Source organism: Mastacembelus armatus, chromosome 19 (genome assembly GCF_900324485.2).
Source record: "Mastacembelus armatus chromosome 19, fMasArm1.2, whole genome shotgun sequence".
Classification (NCBI taxonomy): Eukaryota; Metazoa; Chordata; class Actinopteri; order Synbranchiformes; family Mastacembelidae; genus Mastacembelus; species Mastacembelus armatus.
In genome coordinates, this window is record NC_046651.1 from 7,449,125 (window position 1) to 7,473,295 (window position 24,171).

General features: G+C 44.6%; 1 protein-coding gene across 2 annotated transcripts; it reads right to left on the bottom strand.

The window, feature by feature from the left end:
* Positions 1-1,192: 1,192 nt before the first annotated feature.
* On the bottom strand, positions 1,193-24,171 carry LOC113135649 (histone acetyltransferase p300-like). 2 transcript variants are annotated; one of them, XM_026315849.2, is made up of 31 exons: positions 23,094-24,171; positions 20,554-21,248; positions 18,220-18,399; positions 17,730-18,060; positions 17,024-17,137; positions 16,465-16,704; positions 15,983-16,088; positions 15,675-15,800; positions 15,177-15,294; positions 14,659-14,800; positions 13,845-13,919; positions 13,498-13,583; positions 13,243-13,380; positions 12,573-13,061; positions 11,899-12,307; positions 11,615-11,733; positions 11,322-11,385; positions 10,989-11,164; positions 10,075-10,163; positions 8,812-8,892; positions 8,079-8,135; positions 7,890-7,967; positions 7,724-7,791; positions 7,359-7,509; positions 6,892-7,038; positions 6,661-6,774; positions 6,322-6,487; positions 5,924-6,091; positions 5,658-5,819; positions 5,221-5,502; positions 1,193-5,069 (listed from the first exon to the last, which is right to left on the bottom strand). In XM_026315849.2, exons 1-31 carry the CDS (start codon positions 23,185-23,187, stop codon positions 1,938-1,940), a joined length of 8,397 nt encoding a protein of 2,798 aa, XP_026171634.1. In that variant the 5' UTR covers positions 23,188-24,171; the 3' UTR covers positions 1,193-1,937. The 2 variants fall into 2 exon arrangements, with proteins under 2 accessions (XP_026171634.1, XP_026171633.1); XM_026315848.2 differs by having other exon boundaries at positions 17,018-17,137.

Here is a 24,171-nt window from a genome sequence, read left to right on the forward strand (position 1 = left end):
TGTTTTATCTAATAATTCCTGTAGCTTCAAGTTTTATTTCCAAAAAATAAAATTAAATAATATATCTATATATAAAAGACAGTTTTCCTTGTTTTTTTCTTATAAAATAAGTCTCAAGATATATTGCCACCTGGTTCTGATACGTTCCCTCCCCACACCCAGCAAGCCCAACCTTTGAGAAAAATAGTGAGCATGTGATTATTATGTCTTCAGTCCTCTTGATAAAAAGCTAAATGACCAAATTTAAACTCATTCACGTCACACCCCTAATCAACCTCTGACTCAGCTCCATTTCATGCAGTTCTGAGATTGTTCAGGTGTGTGATTTGTTGCAATAACCCCCCCGCCCCCCTCCCTCACTAAAACCTTGTCAAAAAATACACAGAAAAAGGCGCATTGGTGCTTGTGACTTACTGCACACCATACTGTACCTTTTAGAAAAAATCTCAATACTATACAGTAGCTCAGGAGTATTTTTGTAGTTTCTTTTTTTTTTTTTTTTTTTTTTTAAACAGATACAGCAAATATCCAATCAAAGAAGAGGGGAAACAAAGCAGCAGAAAATATCTTCTCTGCTCGTACGTATTTACAGGGATTTTTACATCATTCACTTCCATTACAAAAACAGTATCGAAGTCCACCAATTCTTACTTTGTACAGTACTAACATCAAACTAAACCTTGTGGCTGAGAGGCAGTCATGAGGATGAGGAACACGGGAGAAAAGATGACTGAAAAGGAAACCGTTGGGGTTAAGGATAGAGGCGGGATTTTCTTACACCTCTGCAGCCCAAAAACACAACTTTATCATCCTCTCTCTCCATGTCACAGTTCATTAACAAGGTTGTAATATATACACGAGCAACCATTTTAACACCGGCCAGCTAGAAGAAACAGGGCCTCAATATTCCTCCAGCTGGACGATCAGGTATCAACAGTTCATCACTCCATTTTTTTTCGGGGGGGAAAAGGGGGAGGTTCAGGATAAAGAAGGGGTGCACATTCATAGGAGAACTGAAGATGGAGGGTGGAGAGGTGGCACATGGGTGCAAGGAATTCTTTGCCCCGCAGATCTGGCCAATGTTTAAAAAAAAAAAAAAAAAAAAAAAAAATCAAAATTAATAATAATAAGACCAAACCTGCAGTCAGTGTTACCCACTCCCCAAAACACTGTTAAGGTTTAATTCAAACCTTCAGACCCTGACAAAAAAAAAAAAAAAAAAAAAAAAAAGCAAAGCACACAAAAGAAACAAAAGAAAAGCAAGCTGTCAAAATAAACACACCCTTCCACCTACCTATCCAATAAGATAAATGCTATGTGAATTGTTTGCAGTTGCTGTGAAAAGTATGTTGTCGTGAAAACTATCCAGAAAACTCCTATAACGGAAGATATGTTGATGCTTGTTTTATGATCTACTGAGGGAAAAAAAAAAAAAATTCAAAAATAAAATATACTCACTCTGCAAAATAGACACCACCATGACTGGGTATTTGAGGATAACGAAACAATAAAAAAGGTACATTGTGTCAACTCACTTTAATTTTTAGCCACATTTTAAAATCTTAAAAATATTCATAAAAAGGCAAAATTCTCAGTCCCCAAAAATATTGTGTCATAGACTTAAGGAAGAAATATCTTCAACCTGAAACACTGCCCTTTCACCTTTTTGTACACAATTGGCAAAAATATATAGATATATATTAACAGCAATAACTTATCGTTTAATTTATTCATTTATTGACTTCTAAGATTTATGTTGCATCTCCCATAGGAAGGAAGCTTCAGATCTTATTTATACATCACAAAAATATTTAAATAAAAAATAAAAACTTCTAAAACCCCAAAGCCATATTCCCACCTCACTTTTCCTTTCATGGCAGTTTGTTATTTGGGGCCACCCATCAGCATCAGGACAGAAAGACAGTATGGCGTCAAGGCTACATAAGGTCTAGACTGTTGTGGTTAATGTTCGTTCCCAGCTCCTGGTTGTTGTTGCCGCTGTTACTATTCCCACCCAACATGTCCGACTGCCCCCCCTGCCCAGCGTGCATCCCTGTCATCCCACTTAACTGGGACATGATGGAGTTCTGGTCTGAGCTGAACTGACCAGGATCTACGGAACTACCTGGCTGCTGCTGCGGTTGTGGAGGTTGGGGTGGTGCCATGCTCGGGTGATGTTGGTTTAAGTGGCCTGGGTGAGGTGAGCCAGTCTGGGTCTGCGGGGAGATGCGATGAGGTGAAGGCTGGGGCTGAGGCTGGGGCTGCATGCGCGGGGACGGGCTGGAGTGCGGGGGCTGCGACTGTGGTCTTGGTGAGGGCTGCGGTGACCTGACCTGACTGCTGAGTGATCCTGCTGGACCAAGTCCTTGTCCTTGGAGGTGGTGGGGGGACTGAGCCATCTGCTGTTGGGGACTCATGGGACTGCTGTGCTGGGCTGGTGAGCCCCCACCTAGGTGCTGCTGCTGCATTAGCCTCTGGTGGATATTCTGGTGAAGCATGCCTTGGGACACCTGTGGTAATGGGGGCCCACTACTTCCTCCACCAACTCCACCTTGCTGCTGTTGTCCCTGCCCTGGTCCTCCTTGTCCAGGCTGGAGAGGAGGTCCTCCTGGACCTCCGCCACCACCAGGCCCTCCATCTTGTCCTTGAAGCCCACCCATCGAATTCTGCTGTTGTTGCATCTGCATTGGATGCTGGAGCCTTTGCTGGATCGCTGCAGATACTTGTGATGTGGAGTTGGGGTAACCTTGCTGCTGGCCCAGCTGTCCTGGCCCACCCTGTGGTCCTCCTTGCTGTTGCTGGGGACCCCCCACACCTGCACCCACAGGCTGGGGTTGAGAGGAGGGGGGTATTCCTGGCTGTCCCTGGCCGGGCTGCATAAAGCCCTGCTGACCCTGCTGCTGGAGTCCTTGTGCCTGCTGGAACTGCCCATGGTTTCCCATCTGCTGCTGCTGCTGCTGCTGCTGCTGCTGCAGGTGTCTCCTAATCATCATCTCTCTGAACGGTGTATTCACATTGTTCATGTTGCCTTGTTGCCCTGCTTGCATTGCTCCCTGCTGCTGTTGCTGCTGCAATGCAGCTATCTGCTGTTGCTGTAGATTCCCAGATAACATTGGGCGCTGTTGTGGCTGCTGTTGTATCTGCTGAAGCTGAGCCAGGATGGGCATATTCCCTCCTCCTGCTCCACCCTGAGCCATGTTCATCCCCGGCTGGCCTGCCTGGTTCACATTAACCTGCTGTTGTCCATCCATGTTAGCAAGCTGATTAGCCCCAGGGGCTCCCACACCCGGCAGCCCTCCGGGAGCCCCTTGGGACCTCACACCTCCAGGGCCCCCTTGTGGAGGCCCCACTGCTCCTCCAGCACCACCCTGACCACCTTGATACCGTGCTGCTCTTTGCCTAATAAAAGCAGCCATGAGGGTTGGGTTGGAACGTAGGATGTTGAGGACCTGCTGCTGTTGAAGGGGTGATCTTGGTGAACGTAGGGATCGCAGGAGATCTTGTAGTGCTGCTTGGGGCAGGTTTCCTGGTCCAGCTGCACCTGCTAATGCAGTCGGTGCCCCTCCAACAGGTCCTGATACACCCATTACCTGCATCAGCCCACGGTTTCCTGGTTGCGATTGTTGCTGATTCATCTGCTGCTGCTGCTGAGGAACTCCTGGCTGCTGCTGTGGTGCCATGTGACTCATTATGCCCGGCCGTTGCTGGGGGTTCATAGCTGGCCCCCCAGCACCCCACTGCTGGTTTGTTGACTGCAGTTGTCCACCACCTGCCTGCTGGACTTGCTGGAGCTGCTGCTGAACTTGAGGTGGCAACTGTGACTGAGGGCCGCCTTGCTGCATTCCCGGTAGCATTCCCTGTTGTGCGTCTAACATAGTCCTGCCAACAACTCCCTGAGGGGGAGCCCCAATGTGGGACATACCCATCTGGGCCTGGGTGTTCTGGTGGTGAGGATGTGGAGACATCATGCCCCCCTGTCCCATGCCACGGATCTGAGCTTGAGCCTGGGCCATCTGTCTCTGGGTCTCTGCTAAGCGCTGAATTTTTAGGGCAGTCTCTACAGCAGCCAGAGGGGGCCCTTGCTGCTGGCCTTGTACAGGCATTGACCCCTGGACCTGGTTGGGTTGTTGTTGCTGCTGGGGTGGCGTGGCTGGTCCCAGCCCAGGTTTTCCCAGGGACTGATGGAGAGGAGAGGCTCCAGGTGGTCTCGGGTTGTATGGAGGTAAACCACCAGGGTGCAGCTGCTGCTGGAGTTGCTGCACATTGGGAGGCTGCTGCTGTAGCTGAGGCACCATCGGCTGCTGAGGAGAGTTCATCATCCCCCCTCCACCTCCTCCACCCACTGGCGGAAACTGATGGATATGTTGTTGAGGGGGCATAGCACCAGCTTGGGGCTGCACCTGCTGTTGCTGGCCGGGAGTTCCCATTCCTCCCATTCCACCCATCCCAACTACCTGTTGCTGAGGAAGTGCAGGGATACTCCCTTGGGTGGGTGTCTGTGGGGTTGGAGGCTGCGTGCCCACAGAAGTAGGGGTACCAGGACCAGTTGCTCCATTGTTAGCTCCTGGAGAGGGCAGGCCATTCCCCCCAGGGACTCCTCCAGGAGTAGGCTGGCCCACTCTCTGCATGCTGGCCATCCTCCTCCTAAGCATCTGGGCTTGCTGGAGCCTGTGCTGCAGCTGCTGCTGGCGGAGTTTGTGCTTGATATTTAGGCAGAACGGGACTGGGCACTTGTTCTCCTGACAGTGCTTAGCATGGTAGCAACATAATGCAATAAGCTGCTTGCAGATGGGGCAGCCACCATTGGTCTTTCTCTTGCAGCCTTTTGTGTGCTGAACAACCCGTTTCATCTTCTGGCAGGACGGCAGAGAGCAGTTTGCATTGCGGCACTGGCAGGCATGGACCAGGGACTGGATGCAGCGCTGGATGCTGAGACGACGAGAGTCTCCAGGGCTCTGAGTGGTGGCAGCAGCCTGGTTGCTGCTCTCATCATCTAAACCGAGGCCTAACTTCTCCATCTTGTGCTCGTGGCCCTTTGTGTTGTAACATGTGATGCAGAGGTCATAATCCTGTGAGGGAGAGCATAAATTAAGTTTTAAATGTATCCAAGTAAAACTAAAGCAGGTTTGACAGCAATAAATCCTGAAACCTATATACTTGTTGGTCGTAGCCAGTTAGCAATCAAACAATACCCAATAAAAGAACAAATCCCCAACTCACCTCACAGACAGTACAGTGGAAACGAGTCTCCACGTGGTGCTTGCACTCATTACAAGTGTAGACAAAGCGGTCCTGGCTTTGGTTATGCAACTCTACCAACATGCACATGGAGCTCCACTTGGATCTCCTCAGTGAGCTGAACTCCAAGTGTTTATCCCGTGCCAACGTAAGGAAAGCATCACGGCCATCCATGAGGTCACATGCCATCATGGGATCTGGGTCTACAATAGGGGGCAAGGCATTTGCCATGGGGCCTGCAATCAACCGGATCACAAAGAACACCTGGGACAGGTAAAACAAACACAGATGGGAGACAGGTGACATGTTACTAAATTCAATTTTGTTCCTGTGTATAATTTGGAAAACACAGTAAGTGATCCATCTAATTCTATTGTTTGAGAGTGATTAGAGACAGGAATACAAATATCTTCTCATACCTCTTTATGTTTTTCCATAGTGGCATAGAGTTTCTGTGAAAGGTCATTGGATACGTTGGGCATCCCTGGCTTCTTCTTATTGGCTCGGCTCAGGCTGCTCTTGTTCTTGCTGGTCTTCTTGTTGTTCTTCTTCTTTGCATTTTTACTGTCACCCTTTGTGTCCTGCACAAGACCGGAAGGGGGCAAGCAGTGATCACCTATCAGCAAGCTCATATACAAAATACAGGCTCTCTTGGAATCAAACTGTTAGTTCGCAGCAGTCTTACATCAATACTCTCGTTGGAGGTGCTGTTCTCCTCCCTTTTCCTCTCCTCCTCCTCCTGCTCCAGCTCTTTGATGCTCTCCTCAAGCACATTGGGCCAAAAGTCACCTTCAAAGTAAGGCAACTCCTTGGCACTGGTCAGACGATCTTCTGTTGCCTGCTTGAAGATGTCCTTTGGGATAGATTGAAGACAGAGTTAGTGCAACCTTACAATGCAGTTGTTACCACCTGCCACATCAGTCTGATGTTCATCTTCATGCAGTCCAGCTACAACCAACTGTAATCTACATTTACAAGGTTTCAAAAAAAAAAAAAAAACTCCAAAGGCTAATGTTTATTCCCCCCCCCCCGTTTCATTTTTATTTAATTCATCAAGAGGGAACTTGAATGCTGCCTCTCTACCTTATAGTCATGCACTATTCGCTCTGCCACAGCTTTGTCCAACATCTTCTTGTACCACTCCTGAAGGCGTTTGGGCTTTGGGATCTTCTGATCTGCAGGGTGACAGTGGAAGATGTAGTCATCCCCCTCACTAGGTGGGCAGGCCCAGATGTGGCCAGTGGTGTAGCTGAGGAAGACATACAAGAGACAACAACAGTAATGAATTTATGTACCACCAAAGGAATCTTTGTGATGAAACGGAACAAGCCTGCAATCAGGTACTGAATGAATGCTTATTCATAACCACCTGGATGGCAGACATGACCAAAATAAGTGTTTTCTTTGAGCTGCAGCACTCACCCCAACTTCTTGACATATTCCAAGTACCCAATGAGGATTTCATGGTAAACAGCTGTTCTTAGACAGCGAGGCCGGAAGAAGTGTACACTGTCCAGATAGGAGATGTATACTCGCCTGTGGGGGGGCCAGAGTACAAAATATCACACCTGCTGAAACTAGGTTTTGAAATTAAATTGTATTTTTAAGCATTTGTAAACAGACCAAAAAAAAAAAATATGGTGATGTTCTTACCGCTGGTTGGGCTGAGGGCAGTCGGATCCATACTCTTGAACATGCATACCGAAGAAGCAGACGTCTGCACCATCAATGTCCTCAAATGCAAAAAGGGCTTTTGTCCTGTATGGGAACGACTCTGACATCTCTCCATTGTCCACAAATCTGGAGACAAAAAAGAGTGGAGCATAACCTTACTCACTGTAAAAGTACAAAACAGCTTTAATGATAAAGTATTATTACTTTACTTCTGCAATTATTAAATGAGACAGATTTGGGGGGGGGTTTACAGTCAAGACAATAGTTTTTTTGATTGTCAATTTGATGGAATTTAAAAAAAAAAAAAATGCAGTGCCCGTATTTCCTGATTTATTACTTTGGATGGGATACATATCGGACCTTCGGGCTGTGTTGCATTTAAAAGTATGCTAGCTCCACCGCATCTGTTGAGGGTTGACTTCCAATTGTTTCTACTTCTACAGTACCTGGACTTCATGCCCGGTTTAACTTCCACCACTTTGTCAGAGACGTGGACGACGCGAATGGACACCTCGCCAGACTCCAGGTGGTTCTGACGCTTCAAGAACTCGTTCACCCTCATCTCCAGGAAACTTCCCAACTTTGTTTGGGGCAACCCTGCGTGGAGAGAGCCAGGCAAATATTTAAAAGATTAGTTACTATACTGTCATCTATAAAAACCGCAAGGAGCTGAGATAGTAAATAGCGACAGCAGTCTTCCATGAATGGGTCAAATGAGGGTTGAACGCACATTCACCACAAAACTTTCCTGTGTGAAAGAGTAGAGGAATAAAACCTTGGGATAAACTGACACAGAAGCATCACCACTTACTTTTGGCAGAATATTTATTCTCTTTTCTCGTCTTATTTGTCTTCTTTAAGCAGCCGTCACAAACAAAACTGAGGTAAAGTGGGGAAAAAAAGGTCAAGTCAGTAAATGATACTAGGACTTTTATCATGAACCTAGAAAATGACTGGAAATCAAGAAAGCTCCTCACCCCAATGGCCAGATTGTGTCATTGTGCAACACACAGATCTGGTGCATCCTGCGCCCACAGTCCATACATTCAACAAGTCTGAAAACAGAACGACAGAGGTTAAAACATAAATGACAGATTTAAGTTTGGAGAAGAGATTTGGTTTATTCTTTCTTTCCAGTGCTAACATATGGCAAGATCTTAACTTACAGTTCAGGGTCCAGTGTGTCATTCTTCTTCTTCTCAAACTGTTCCTTGTTAATTGATCTGAAATGTAAGGTAGGTTTAAAAAGTCAGACTTTCAAGTGTATCACAGGTTTAGGGCAAATGTCCTGTACATGTTAATTAAAGCAGAAATGCCACTGTCAATTAGGCCAAACCATTATACAGCTAAACACCAAGGCATTATTGTTCTGAAACTACAACTGTAGTTAACATTTCTTTCCAAGTTTTAGCTGCATCACAAAACATTAACATTGAATTATTTTCGATATGCTTCTATAAATGAACGCTCATAATTTTGCCTCATGAAAGATTTCCTAATGGCCACATGCTGATGAAATTACTGGAAACTAAAGGAGCATGCTGAGCATCAATTGATTTTAATAAAATTGGGGGAAAGTGCAGCAATTTCTTTAAAGATTTATAGGAATATGCGTACGCCAGTTTCTAGTATTCACATTTTTATGTGGGTACAGATGAAATGCCACAGTGTCTGCCCTTACAGGATTTTTAAGTTACAACCAGTGCTGCCAGCCAAAACTGAGTCACTTGCATTGTATTTCAGTAGCTGCCAAATATTTAGTGTTGGTAGCCACTAAAAAGGTTATGTAAAAACAGCAGTTAAACTTTTCAAATATGATCTTAAGCTAGTTAGTTAATGAAAAGGGAGTGTTGTGTTTCAAAATGGGAGGAATGTTTTTTTTGCGGAGATGTTACTCACGTCTGTGGCTGCGTGGGGTCGTCACCCAGGGAAACCGTCTCTCCCTGGATTTCGTTGAAGCACTTCTCACAGAAGTGGTACCTGTCAGCGAGAAGCCCAAATTTTGGTGAACTACACCAGTCCCCACAGCACAGTCAATCACAGACAGCGCGCATGGGGGGGGGCAGTCACCAAATGGTACAGGACAAGGTGCCGCAAGCGGAGCAAGCAGGAAGTAGGAGCGCAGGACAGCAGGAAGTCGTCATCACAACAGCCAGTCATGATTTTGAGGGGTGAGAGTGAGGGGGGGATGGGGGATGGGGGATGGGGGATGGGGGTGCATGGTTGGTCAAGGCAAAAGCAAGCCAATGTTGATACCACAGCCATTGGAAGGGAGGACATACAAGTCGTATGGACCAGGAACAAGACGAGACGAACATTCATGACAACACAGCAGAGAGTCAAGGCAAAGCACAGATTAGCAATTTGGACATGACAGCATGAGCAACAACAACCAACATTCACAGCTAACAGAGCAGGAGCAGAATCAATGGGAACTAAACAGGAGCAGGGGACTGGGGTAGGAAGTTTGTAGCAGAGGACATTTTACAGACAACAAACATGAACAAATAAGCACAGACGACTGCTCAACTGTTCATTCAAGCAGCTCATTTTAAAGTCGGTCCTTTCACATTGTGGTACGGTTTTTATTGGTGTGTAAAAACAAATGGAAAATAAATGGTGTGGACTTTTCTAAAAGACACTGGTCATATTGAAAGCAGCAACATAAAGTATTTGTTGCTTCTTCCTCAAAGAAAATGCCTGTCGAGCAGCGATGGAACATATCAAGAACCTCAAACAGCACCACAGAAACAAGACATTGTTTTTGCTTCGTCTGTAACCACTTACAGACTTTTCAAACATTCTGTATTGAGCTGACATTTAAAGGATTGTCATGAAACAATCAATAACCTGTTAAAGAATGTGAAGAGGACCAACTGTTAAAATGCCAGTACATCAGGAACCATATGAAGGTATAAAAACAGGGAACATGAAGTGAAGGGAATCATTTATGAAAAAAAAAATTAAAATCAGATGTACACTTTGCTGAAAAACACTTCTACCTCTACTTTCTTACACAGTATAGTCCAAACATATACTTTTTATAGACAGAGTGCCTTTTACAATTAATGTTTTCCATAGTTCTTTCTTCTTTTACTAACTCTTCCATCCATCTAGTGACCCCCCCCTCTCTTTACATGTGTGTTTCCCTCCCTCCATTACCTGTTCTGGTAGCTGAAGTAAGCAGCGTCTCGGGGAATAGTGCACAGCTGCTTTCCATAGCAGCACAGTGTCTGAGGAGAAAACTCCAGCTGATGGACAGAAATAAAGACCCATGAAGAACATATTCATCTGTATACCATCTATAAATGTAACTTTAGACACAACCATCACTGCTAATCGTGGATCAAAACACACACAATAAGAAAAAGATGTCACTGTGGTGCCAGTGGTAGTTTACAATAACTTGTGCTGCATATAATAAGATTTCTATAGTGACTTATGTAACGATATGCAAAAAATGAAATCTATTCAACAGGACACTGCAAGTCCTACTGTGTGACATTATCCACAGCTGTAAACCTCCAGTGGAGCTGACTGAGCTCATTTCTGTTTGGCTAAGTTTTGTTAAAACCTAATTACAGCTAACGTCACCCACTACTTTGTCTCAACCCTTCAGCTAGTCTCTCATAGTAAGGGCCAATCTGTTTTGTTATTTGTCTGCAAACCAAAAATAGCAGTCTAATGAGAGCTGAAATGCGATATGGTGGTGGTATGCCCAAAGCCAAATTTAGCTATGAGCCCACTTCACTGCTTCCCCTTTTCAGATGTGAATGAGGGGCGTTAACTTCTGAAACATTCATACACACAACTCGTATATGCATACTTCAGTATACTTTCAATATTCAATATTCTTTATCATAGATTGATGTAATTAGACACTGTTGTTTGTTGGGGGTTCTATTGACCTGGGACACAGGGACCAAGAAATGCAATTCTCCAGGTCTTACTAAAATATTTTCTTAACTTTTTAATTTGAACACCTTGTCTTTAATATTCTAATGTTCATTGGAAATCTGGTCTTCACTGGCATACATTTCTGCAGAGTTAGCCAATCATGCAGCACTTTGTCTCACCTTCCTCCCACAGCAGTAGCCAAGGCTCTGCATGACGGGGTCGATCTCCTGCTCGAAAACCTCGGCCAGCTTGGAGCAGTACTTGTAGACGCGGGATGTTTTGCGGTTGTATAACCAGGCGTTATTGAACATCAACCAAATGTCATCCACATACTGCCAAGGATCCTGGTACTGACCTACAACCAAAACAGTGTGGGTTGACAGATTAAGAACACTTTCCAAGTGAAAGATAGTTGGACCACTGAACCACCTCCTGTAAACAGGCAAGAAAAATAATACCATTCCCAACTATGGAAAAAGGAGTGACCAAACCTTGTAATATCTAGTACTTACCTGTGTCTAGCTTTCGCTTGATAGTTGATAAGTCCATAGGATTCTTCACAATGTCAAAGTAGTCCTGCAAGATCACAGGGGGGCTTGTGTCAAAGTTGAGCACTTAAACTTCTGTCAACAGTGTTGTGAGTTAATTATAAATGAATAAAACAAGACGAGCAGTCACGAGTGAGTGGATTTCATCTTGAGTTAGGTTCTCACAAAGAATGCATACAATGCTAAGCAATAAGAAGGAAAGTACAGTCTGTACATGGCATAGGAACAAATACACCAAGCTCAGCATGGATACATACAGGTATGCACAGCAGTTGAGGGTCAACAGGCATTCTGAAGGGCAGAGACTCTGGGTCTTGTCTATACAGAGATTCGAGAGTGGGCATCAGGGCCTGACGGAGCTCTTCTGGCTTGAAGACTGGCAAGAAATGAAGGGGAAAAAACTAATTTTATACTGTTTCAATTAACCATGGCAAAAAAAACAACAAAAAAAAAAACACCCCATCTGCATAAACAACAATACAGACTACAATCTTAAAAAAAATTGAATATATGACATTTAAGTTGCCTAATACAAACATACTCTTCTTTTTCACTGGGACCTGTGGTACAGATGCCCCCGACGGCTCTTCTTCCTCTTTCACCTCCTTCTTCACCTCTGGTTTCCTGTCCTCCGTCTTCACGCCCAATGTTGGAGTTGTTGCTGATGTATCCATGGGAACCCCTTTACCTCCCTCTCCACAACACTCCTCCTTTTTAAGCTCCAATTTCACAGGCTTTTCCTCCATTCTGAGGTTGCTGAGCTTCCCTCCTTTGGAGCAGCTGCCAGCGTCACTCTCCTCTTCCTCGTCCTGCTGTTTTATCTCCATCTTGGGGTCGAGGTTGGTGGCTGAGGTGTTTGACGGTGGCTGCTGCGAGGAAGTGTCCAAGCTGTTGACAGAGGCTGGTGTCAGGGCTTGACTGTCTGGTGGGAACGAACCCTTTTGGGACAACTACAGAAACAGAGACACAAAAACAGAACAATTAAAATTACACTAAGAAGATGACGGTACTGTGTCAAAAGGTATAATGTGGCAAGCCCCCAAAGCCAGATTGACTGTTTCAGAACATGGTAACTATACTTGTGATCAAAACCAAGTGAAAAAAGTTTATTATCCTGAAGCAAGTGAGTTTCAGTTAAGAAATCGATAAAATCTAGGGAATAAGGTGATTTAATTTGTTTTTTTGTTGTTTTTTTTTTTCTCACATCACACATACCGGAGTGTGTGGCCGCTGAACACCATGCGGCGTAGAGCTGGACCCCAGTCCAGGGTGAGATGGAGTGGTCGACCCAGCTGGGCCTATATGCTGCTGGAGGGACTTGTTGGAGCCTGGACCTTGGCCAAGCTGGTTCTGCTGTGGTGCCGGAGGTGGAGCCAGAGGTGGTGCATTAGGGGTGTGTGGCTGTGGGGTCTGGGACCCAGCTAGTCTGGGGGGTGTCTGGTGAGGGGTAGGGGATCGGCTGTGAGCAGGGGAAGGAGAGCTGCCACGCATGGCTCCCAAATGTGGGATGGAGTTGGGCTGCTGGTTTGTGTTAGATGGAGTCATTGAGGAAGGAGGGACTCCAACAACTGAGTTTGGACCTCCAGTACCCGCACTCTGGGGACCCATTGGCCCCACAGCAGAGATACCACCAGGACCACCTGCTGAACCTGGCTGTGCTAGAGGACTAGCAACTGGAAGAGAGGGAGGAGTGCCCATCTGCGTCTGAGGATAGAGGAGGATGAAGGAGGGGGTGACAGTAAAAAGTTATTTGCTTAAGTCAAAAGTAATAAATAATGTGTTTCAAAATCAACTTCTGTCATTGGTACAGACTTAGTGGTAATTGGGCACATATCTACTACTTAGATATCTCTGAGCAACAGTAAAAAACTAAAGGGGTGCTTACCTGTGCCATGCCTGCCTGGGCTCCAGGTTGGGCTGTTCCAACAGCTGGCCCTGAACCAGAAAACTGTCCCTGGGACAGATATTGGTTCTGCAACTGGTTTACACTGGGCTGCCCCATCCTGGGTCCAACCATTCCCAACTAAACGTATAAAAGTGCATGGACAGGGTTATAAAACACACTTCTGCTAATTTTTGTAAGCTAGTTTGTAATAGTTCAGTCAGGCTTAGATGTTTAGATGGTGTGCTCAATACTGACCTGGCTGCCAGGTGGTCCAATGGGGAGAGGAGGTGTGGACCTCTGGCCCATTGCCTGCATCCCCATCTGATTGAACTGATTCATACCTGACAAAACACAGACCGTTATAATACAGCACATGCCATTTTATCTAAAAAATGTGTAGTTTCCATGCAGTTGTGTCTGAAGTGTCATAAGCACAATGCTAATTCCACACCAGAGAAAAAAACATTACAAGCATCTAGTTAAATACTCCTAAACAATTTCTGTGAAAAGGGTTACAGTCTGTTTGACTTAATGTAACATTTATGATAATAGACAATTGAGAAAAAACTGATGATGTGTCATGGTCCCCTGCAGTCCTTTACCTGGCCCTTGCATCCTGTTCACCATTTGATTTGGTCCAGCTGGTCGCACCATTGATGGGTCAGGGAGAGGACCATCTGTAAAAGCGGAGGCAGGAGATTAAGGAAATCACAGGAGACAAGGAGATGTGAAAATGCCCCAACCAAGTTCCTGTTCAAACTCGAGAATGTTTCATCCTTTTTTCTGTTTGGTTGATCAGGAAGCTTCTGTGGCAACTGGACATATATTGCAACTAATTACTTGGCAGATACACTTGAAAATGCAGCCTGAGCCTCTTTCAAAACACCTGTGGGACTGGTCAGCAATAATACATGTATAATCTGAACAAACTTAAGAAACTCACAGGGTGTGAGGAGACAAAGAGACTCTGTCTGTTAGGACAACCTACTATGACAAAGCAAACAGAAAAACAGCAGGAAGACGTAATGCTGCAAAATTATTAGAAGAAAGCAGTGGATTTCCATTAACTTCCCAAATTTCCAGATGCCTTTGTAGAAGCCATAAACTGAATGGTTTGGTGAGCATGGAAATAATCAATATAATAAGTTATGACCTTTCACACTCAGCAGATCTCAGGCCAGCTGAAGCCATATAGATTTGGGACCCACATGAATGAGAGTGCTCTACACTTCAAAATGCCAAATGAGGAAATATCTCTTGGGAGAACTGTGTTCATTCCTTCAGTAGAGTTCAGAGAGTTGGAAAGACTGAAGCTGTTCTGGCAGCACATGGTGGCCCAACACCTGCCTAAGACACTTTATGTAAGGTTTTCCTTTAATCTGACACTCATCGTTGGTGTGAACTATGTCCACTCACTTGTAGGTAGCCCAGTAGGGGGTTGACCCAGTCCAGCAGGCCCAAGGCCAAGGCCCTGCTTCTGGAGTCGGGTCCTCCGCTTCTCCTCTAGTTCTTTCTGGATTTTATAAATCTTCTCTGCTAGGAGGTGATAGTATTCAGCCTGTCGAAAGCATAATAGCATAATAGCAAAAAAAAAGTTTTAGTATGACCAAAGAAGAAAAGAAAGAAACAATAGTAATGAAAAAGACAAGTCATTAACAATAACATCAAATTTCTGGCTATTTTGCAAAGATAAACTGGACCCAAACAGCCTCTCACAGAGGAACCCAGGAGTTTTGGTTTGCCAAACCTTTGCATTTAATCTCATAATTCACCAGTGAGAATCATGTGCTCTAGGTCTGCACTCACTTCCTGCAACAGTATAAGAACTGTGACATTTTTTACTTTTGAAACCAACCCCATGACTTAGCAGCTGGCTGTAGCTCCAAAATGACAGATTCCCAAAAGTTCCCACCTCCTTTTTTGAGAAAACTTACCCTGCTGTTTGCTGACTCATACATGTCTCCCTCAACCTTTCTGGCATAGGCTACTAGGTTCTCCATTCGACGGTCCTTAAGAGCAGCGGGGTCTGGTGTTGGAAAAATAGCCTGAACACTGTGGATGGGCGAAAAAACAGGGAAGGAAAGCAAAAGCAGAAGAAAGGTTAGAAAAAAAACAAAAAAAACTATTAACTCCTCTCTTGTTTAGGCAATATGTACCCTAATCATAGTCCTTTTAACAGAGTTTCTGTGTGGGTGTGAGAGGATTTAGCCAGGGTGTGTTCAGCGTGTCTTTGGGTGCATAGTCAAAGCCCTACTGTTTCTTGTGGTTAACATTCCCACAGAGTAGGAATAAATCTCTTGTTCACATACAACCCTGTCTCGCTACCTGTGATGCTTGCACTGCTTGTGAAGTTGACTTAAGTCGACTTTTAACAGAGGTGTAAAAGCTAGTTTTAGCCAGAAAAAACATTATTCTTCCTCTTAATTACTTACAGTTTATGTACCAAGTGGTTTCGTAAATCCTGCGTGATGTCCTCGTGCCAGTTTTTCCTCATACCCGTGGCAGACGGAGGGGCTGCTGTGGGGAGGGAGCCGACCCCACTGCCATCGCTCATCATACTGAAGAGACATGGAAGGCATCATTGTTAGCCAACTTTAAAAAAAAAAAAAAAAAAAAAAACATACATGTGTGCCCTGGACTGATGTAGAACTAAGTACAGCCCTGAAAATCTAAAGCTCTTAGCTGTGACAGGTGCTTTGTATCAAGCCATTTTCCAAACAGAATGGTATGGTAGGCTCACCCTTGGCTGTTCACATTCAGATGCATCATAGTATCCTGCAGCAGATTGGCTTGTTGGTTCGGAGGTGGAGCTCCCACACCTCCATTAACTCCCATTGGATTAGCACCTACACACAAGGAAAGGACAGGTCATCATAAATGTACATTCCTTGTGTCCTGCTATCAATAATAATGCAGTTATATACATCGCCCTCTGACATGTTCCTTGCCTCCAAGCTACATGCCAACAAAAGTATGTAAAATTCTTCTTCACTTTTTACCTCAGGACCTTTGAAAGCTATTTTTTGATAGTTTCACCTGACAATATGCAGCCACTGAAAGGCCATTTCAACCATCTAATTTTCTGTGTGAAAGCTGAAAGTCATTTTAAGTTCTAAAGAAAGAAAAAAATAACATCTCAGTGCTGTCAGGAACAGCAAAGAGTATATTGTTCTACTGAAAAGACCTGGAGAAGGCAAGAAGTCAAAATGCAAGGTAACCCACCAATTGCATTGAGTGGTCTCATGCCAGCCTGGCCCTGCAGGCCCTGATTGGGCATACTGGACTGTGGAGTCTGAGCTTGGATCTGGTTGCCCTGGTAAGTGAGGCCCAGGGCTGCGTACGCTCTTTCGATTGAGCTGGGGTCAATCTGGCTCGGTGGATTGAGGTTAGGGGTGCTGGGTTGGCCACCAGGGACTGCCCCAAGAGAGCTGCCCAGACCTGCACCAGCACCACCAAGTAGGGCTGTGAGGACAAAAAAAGAGGAACAGCTTAATGGTACAGCTGACCTGTTTGACAGAATATAGAATTACAAACTTAAGAAAACCTTGTGACTGCTGCAAACCATACTACAATATGGTACAGTGTCCATTATGTTACCCAACTAGTATTGCCAAGGTTGGGAGTCACAATATTAATAACAGTATTATTTCAACAAAAGTACATAGTATAAGTAAAGCTGATGATAATATAACAATAATATGATAATAATGAGATGTAGAGTGCTGCATAAAGAAAAGGACTGTGTAACTATAGCATTGTTTGGTCAGATACAGACACTCACACTGCGGGTTCCTCTTGTCCCCAGCATTCTTCAGTGGCAAGCAGACAGGGCAGTCATGTCGTGTGCAGTTCTTCCAGTGGGAAATGATCTGCCTCGATGATGCGCAGTGAGCAACTAAGGATGAAGAAGGGCAGAAAGACAGGAAGGGTTACAAGACAAGATATATATTACAAAGGGGAAAGAGGTATAAGAACAAAGAATAACACAAAGTCAGGTCAAGAAGAAAATAGTTAACCTGAAAAATAAGGCATTTGAGAAACCCAAACTATAAAATCTACCACTAAGTTCTGTCAGCGTAGCCCCAACATGATGTAGCTCATGCCTCCCATGCTCCTCTTATACTGTTGCACTGGGTGATGGAAGTACTACTGACCTATACCTTCAGAGGTACAGTCAATTTCACTCAGCTGGTCAGCCTAGCAAAGCAGTGCTTTAGTGATTTTTTTTTCCCACAATGGAGTTATACAACAATAAAGGAGAAGTAATACCAAAGCAAGGCAACACAGACTAAATAACTGGACAAATACAACATGATTGTGACATCTCTGGGTTTTCCTGAGTATAATATAAAAAAATATCTGCAATAGCTTTTGTGTCTTTCTTGCTAACATTTCAATATCACTGAAACAAGCCTGCCTATGAAACAAAAGGGACAAGTCAAAGCTATGAATTGAGAGCTGGAATATGTAGCATCCCTTCTACTCACCCTGACAGGACTTGCCAGCCTGGCAGTGAGTCATGTGGTTGAGGACATTCTTCATGGTGCGGCAGTGGGGCAGGTTGCACTGCCGGACTTCACCGTTGGCCTGTTCCCTCCTCTGGCACTTGTGTGCATGAAGCAGGAGTACCAGTTGTTGCTGGATTAGCTTGCGCTTCTCAGGGTCAGCCGTGGGCGGTGCACCGGCTGCAGCAGATGCTGCAGAAACCTGCGTGCCAGGACCCACCAGACCTGCCTGAGTGTTGGGCACCATCCCTGGGCCTCCACCCACAGGTGCACCAGAGGGACCACCCACATTTCCCTGGGACTGCTGTGAGCCCTATTGTGTGAAGTGAAGATATGACAGGGATGAGACAAGAGAAGCACAGAAAGCAAAGCAATGCAAAGGTGGAAGGGGTGAGGCTGGACGTAAGAGATGAGCCAATAGGTTTAACTTGAAGCATAATATTTCTCTGACAATAAGATTTTGTTTGCCTACCATGGTAGCCATTCCTTGCATTGGCTGGTTTTTCTTGTCCACATTGAACTGGGCCAAGTTGTTGGCCATGGGACCTTTGTTCTGGATCTGAGGGCCCAGCCCTGTACCTCCCAGACCTTGATTCCCCTGACCTGCATATGGACCTGCAAAAGGGGCACCTGGGTTCCCCATCATCCCCATCTATGAACAAAAAGAAAAATGAAGGGAGACAGAAAGAAGTTACAATGTAGCAAAATAAAAAGTAGAACAGTGACTTACAACAGGCAAGGAGACTATTAACTGGGTATTACATTTTAACCACATTTCACTGACATTATCAGTGACCACATTTGAACTACACATTATTTTGTATTCCGGTAGTTTGCAGAACAGTCTTGAGTGTCTCTCCCGAGGCCTCAAATCTTAGCTGTTAAAGGAGCAGGACCTGTGGTTATTTTCTCACATCATGAACTCCAGAGTAAAGGGATGCTTTCAGCTCCCAGAGACAAAAGAACATTATATCATGCCTGTTGTTTACCACTTACACTTCCTATTGCAAGAGCAATTAAAATACCCAACACTGAGGAGAAAAAAATGTTCTTTTCAGGACATCAGATGACCAGGTTATTGCATTAAGTTAAATCACTAGAAGGACACCAACTGCACACCAAGATTTAATAGCAGCAGCCGCAGTAACAGTAGGCAGCCGAGTATGTGACGACAACCTGAAATGAACAGATCTCCATTTCTCGCTGCACATTGAAGGGGTTATTTAAATTACTGATCAACTCTTCAGGGGTATTTTTTCTACATATTCTTTCCATCACCTTTATAAGCACCACTGCATTTTTCTTTCACTGCTCCCAATATCCTACCTGGAAAATCCTGTTTGGATTTGATCTCTACAACCAAATCCAACAGCACCTCTACCATATTCATTCAGCCCCAGCAGTCTGCCACTGCAACATTTTTAATGTCACTCCCTCTGGATTGTCATTCACACAAACAGAGCAGTTTTCTGCCACTTCATCTATTGCTCACTGGTGTTAAAATACACAGATATGGACAAAGACAAAGTGCTACTACATGGTCGTACAGGGGGATAAAAAACATCAAAAGTCAAACAAAAGCTAACTGTAAAATAGCTTATGTTAGAAAGCAAAATATACTTTGTAAATAGGTTTTGCACATAAACATATGATCATATCGTCTTGACCCAAACTCAATCCTGCAAAAATTAGCCATCATCATTAACTGTACTACATGATGAAATATGAGTAATGATGCTTTCAATAATTATATTTATAAATTGCTCTGCTTTTATGTTTAACAAGGTAAAATACTGTATGGTAATAAAGGTTTTAGGACATTAAGCGGAAGATGATATAAGTACTGCAAATGACTGCTGAACAGAAAGACACTGAGCAGGGCTGGAGCTATCGATTATTTATGGAGTTGAGTATTCTATCAAATATTTCAGCGATTAATCGAGTAATTGGATCAAACAGACTTCTTAAACAATATTACTATTGTGTAATGCATGACCAAAACAAGAGGCCTGTTAAAACATAGCACTTTTATTTCTGAGAAACATACAGGTTTGTAAACCTTTAATACTTTTATTAGCTATCAGATCTAAGCCAATTTATTGCAACTTACCCATGAAGTGCATTTAAGTGCCACCTGTTCTGACATTGCAAAAACAAAAAACAATACAGTAATATCAACTTACTGTGGAACATGTATCTAATATAATTATGAAATACAACTGACGAAGTAAAGTGATATCAACTTTGTGTCGGCTCTACTGGGTGAGCCAGTCTGGTTCACAACTGGATGCTTTCTGTTCAGATGGTGAAGCAACGACGAAGTGCAGCTGTGGTTCGCCAGTTCTACTTTACATTACACGCATTGCACCGTGTTGTCATCTTTTTCAAGTCTGAAATGATCCCAAACTTTTTCATTTTCTGCCTTTTACAGACGGTTTCACTCTTTGCCATAGCGCCAACTTTTGATACTGAAATGCGTTGTGCGACAATCATTACGGTCCACGTGGAACAATGATCCCTAGGCAGAGCAGGTCTGATAACACAAGTGATAGTAATTAAACAAATTCTTGAGGCGAAGATTTTGCTTCGAGCATTTTTTGAAATCGAATTCCTCGATTTCCTTGAGGATTCGCTGCAGCTCTAACATTGAGATTGTACAGGAGAAACAAGATTTTAATACCAAATACCCCATTTACAAATTTTCTTGGGCTCTATAAATTCCTTCACGTTTTAAAATGAATTAATGGTTTCACGTTAAATCACACTGATACGAAAAGAACATTTCTATAACTGGCTGTGCACCTACCTTGTTCATCGCTCCAGGCTGCTGCCCTCTCATCCCGGCCTGGCCACCGGCTCCCTGCTGCTGGAGGGTCTCAGCCAACAGGTTGCTGTTGCCACCCATACCCTGACTCCCAAAGGCCATCCTGGGGGAACCATTCATCACCTGGCTTCCAATCATGCCTGGCTGCTGCTGTCCATTATTGCCTTTCTGCTGTGCTCCCATCATGACCCTGTTCATGCTACCCATCATTCCAGCTGCATTCTGTTGCTGCTGCTGCTGCATCATGTTAGCCTGTTGCTGAGGGGAGAGGTGCTGCTGCCCCTGGCCCATCATCTGTTGAGGACCCTGCGTAGGGGATGCTTTCATGTTCGCCAAGTGTTGACCCATGGCAGTGGGTCCTCCTGGGCTGCCCATGGCTCCTTGGTGCCCTTGTTGGGTCGAGGTGGGTCCCCCTGAGCGTAAAAGCTCAGACAGCTGTTTGTGCTTGGCCACTGCATCCTGACCACCACCAACAACCCCAGGACCGCCTCCAGGGACAAGCCCAAGACCCATTCCTGCTGCACCTCCACTGCCTCCTCCAGGACCCATTCCTCCAGGTCCTCCTCCAAGAGTGGTGTGCAACTGGTTGAGGTCCCCACCATTGACCAGGCCTGGATCATTAGAGCTGATGAGCTCATCTGGGAGATCATGCTCCAGGTCAAACAGTGAGCCGAAATCTGAAATGGAGAAGAAATGCAAAGATTAGGAGAGAAGAGACAATGAGGTGGAAAGCAGAGAATAATGACAAGAGAACAAAAGGGGCCATAGCCACGTTAAGCTGGTGTAATCCTTCATTTTTCAGCATGACTGAATGAAAATGCAAGTGCACTCTTAACGTTAAAAACTGTTAAGAGAAATTTAGAGATGCATGATCAATTTCCTCCCACCTAGAATTAGTAACACACAATCAACCACAACAAAGAGCACAAAACTACAGCTGGAATCAATAAGAAGTTGTGTGTATGTAAAGATGGCTGCACAACCATACATGCAAATACACACGCCCACCTGTCCTGCTCACACAGAAAATCTCTGACCAGAAAAGTTATCAACATGTTGCAAAAACAGGTTTGTACAGACAAGGTGATGAACGGACTATCTCATAGAAAAAACGCTACAAAATGAAACCAAGTCAGATGCCCCCCTCACTGGTAGTCTGTGTCCACTGAGTTACCACGTACTGTCTAACTCAGTCAACCAGCATTTATACTTCAGCTATGTGTTCAGGTCACTTTCACACTAAAATACAAGACAGGTATTACTTTTTTTCTCTTCTATTTAACAAGAGACAGGACATCTTCAGTCAGACCAGGTAAACTATCAAGTCACCACAGGAAGACCTACTGTTCTGGTCACTTGCTATGATCATTTGTCATTATATTTTCTTAATTCAGGCAACTATGAGAATTATGTTAACTGATTGACCTGCAATTAAAATAATCTGCAGTTTATGTCTGAAACCTCCAGTGTACTAAATCTGAAAATTAACGAACTGGAGCAGCAACCCTTTTTTTACAAACTGCATCCTGAAGGTACAAATACGGAAATAAGTCATTGCAAGCTAAGCATTTGTACCATTTTCTCGTCATATGCTTTTATTTCTCAAACTATAAACAAATAACCGGAGAAGAAAATACATTTGAGTGGAATAAACTGCATCCTCAAGTGTAGGGCCTTTGCTTGACAGCACTGTACGGATCCGCAAAATGTATCATGCAAGGTAACGTGAATGTGTGCAAAGTCTGGATGGTTTAACCGCAGAAGCCCCCTTCCACAGCTGATCGACAACCTAAGACGGGGCTGATCGTGGTAAAAATGATTCAGTAAAATCGTAAAGGACGAAATCTGATTGACTATTTCGTGCTGGGAGCAGCATTTGCTCGCTAACCTGACTGGGCATGGCGCTGTCCATGCTCCACAGTTTTGTTCCCAGGCCACTATTCCAGCTGCTGCCACACGCCATCCACAAAACACACACCAACAATGGCAATTTAAGCTTAACGATTAGTCGGACCCGTGGGCCTAAATTCAGCTCCTCAAAAAGGCTTTCGTTAACATTATCGACGGGAGCTAACAGGGAAGAAGATCAGAGTTATGATCGGGCAAAACAAGCGACTGTGTGAGATGTTAAAAGCCTCAAAACTCAAATTACACAACGGGGGCAGCTGTAGCTGACTGTCACTTTGGCACATCTGTAAAACGCCAAGAAACTTTACCATAAGTTGGCCTGGCATTCGGCTTATTATCACCCGGACTAAAGTGGCCATTAGACCCGGGAGCGACGGTAAGGGAATCAGTTAGCTACAGAGCTACCTCCGGCTAAAATGGCTGTTAGCATCCGAGCTAGCTGCTCTTCACGTCCGACACACACTAACCACTAGCACGCTAACGTTAGCAAGCTACGACAAAAACAGAAGAGTAATCCCGCGTCTTCTTCCTCTTTTAAGTCAACACAAGACGCCGAAAAACAACAAACTAACCGAATAACACCGTAACAAATGATATCATAAAACAATACTTACCGTTTCCATCGCTGGCGGAGGCGGAAAGTGCTGGAGATGAGAGTTTAGGCCTCTTGGCTGAAGGCGGGCCAGGGTCCAGAACGTTCTCGGCCATATTTTGTCGAAATAAAAATATATAAAGTATCCACAATTGCAGACGTTTTCACGCCCTTAGAAGCTCATTCCGTTTCTTTCCAATACTGCGACTTTTCCCCCTCCTTTGGGGGGACTAAGAGGGGGAAAGTCCCGTGTACGAATTACTCCTCTTTCCCTGTGTTCGCCTCTCGATTTCAGCCTCGGCGTATATCAACCCCCCTCCCTCCCTCGGCGGATTTTTTGTTCTTTATAAATTTCTGCCAGCGGAGGAGGAGGGGGTCGGTGAAAGTAAAGAGGGAGACACACGCAGCGGCTTCCCTCTAAACTTACACAGCCTCTTCGGATGCAAATAAACTCTCTCCCATGGTCGCATCCGTCATTTCAGCCTCCTTTCCAGCGGAGTCTGGACGAAGATAATGTCGGGCAGAAAAGGCTCGCCTGCTTGCGAAGTGATGGTGGTGGTGCTGCTGGTGGCAGCGGGTGAGGATGAAGGGATGCAAATAAAAAAATAAAGCTGACAAATGTGCGGATGCAGCGGTGGATGAAGTACAACGCGTACTCACTCTAGCTGAAGAGAAAAAGTTATTTATATTGAATTTCGTCTACGCAGACGCGATCTCGCATCTGCTTCTTGTAGAGGTTTGGCTGCAGATCTTAAAGTTGGATTATGTTCAATAGTTGTCTTCAATAATGTTAGCGTCGCCTTTTAGATCAGTGCTGTTTTTTTTTTTTAAAAACCCAATTATAAACACGTACAGAAATGTTGCTTTTCAGGCCCGCGGTGGATTCAAACATCGTAAACTACGTGTGTATGTTTCTCAGACAGACTTGGTTCAGTTTAGTCAGCTATTAACATGCACCAAATGAAAGCCCCTGTCCTGTCACCCTTCTTTTGTTTGCTTTCTCATGGGCAAAATGGTGGCTTGATGCAGAAATGTGTCACTTCTCCGCACAGACAAACGCTATTTCCTTGGTCTTCCCTGGCCTTAGCTCTTTCGATTTG

Excerpts from the sequence above, each read along its gene's own strand:
- LOC113135649 (XM_026315848.2), bottom strand. The coding sequence starts at position 23,187 with ATGGCCGAGAACGTTCTGGACCCTGGCCCGCCTTCAGCCAAGAGGCCT. Across the intron at positions 14,801-15,176 it reads ATGAGTCAGCAAACAGCAGG|GCTGAATACTATCACCTCCT; the intron begins GTAAGTTTTCTC and ends TGCTTTCGACAG. Across the intron at positions 11,165-11,321 it reads CAAGCGAAAGCTAGACACAG|GTCAGTACCAGGATCCTTGG; the intron begins GTAAGTACTAGA and ends TTTTGGTTGTAG.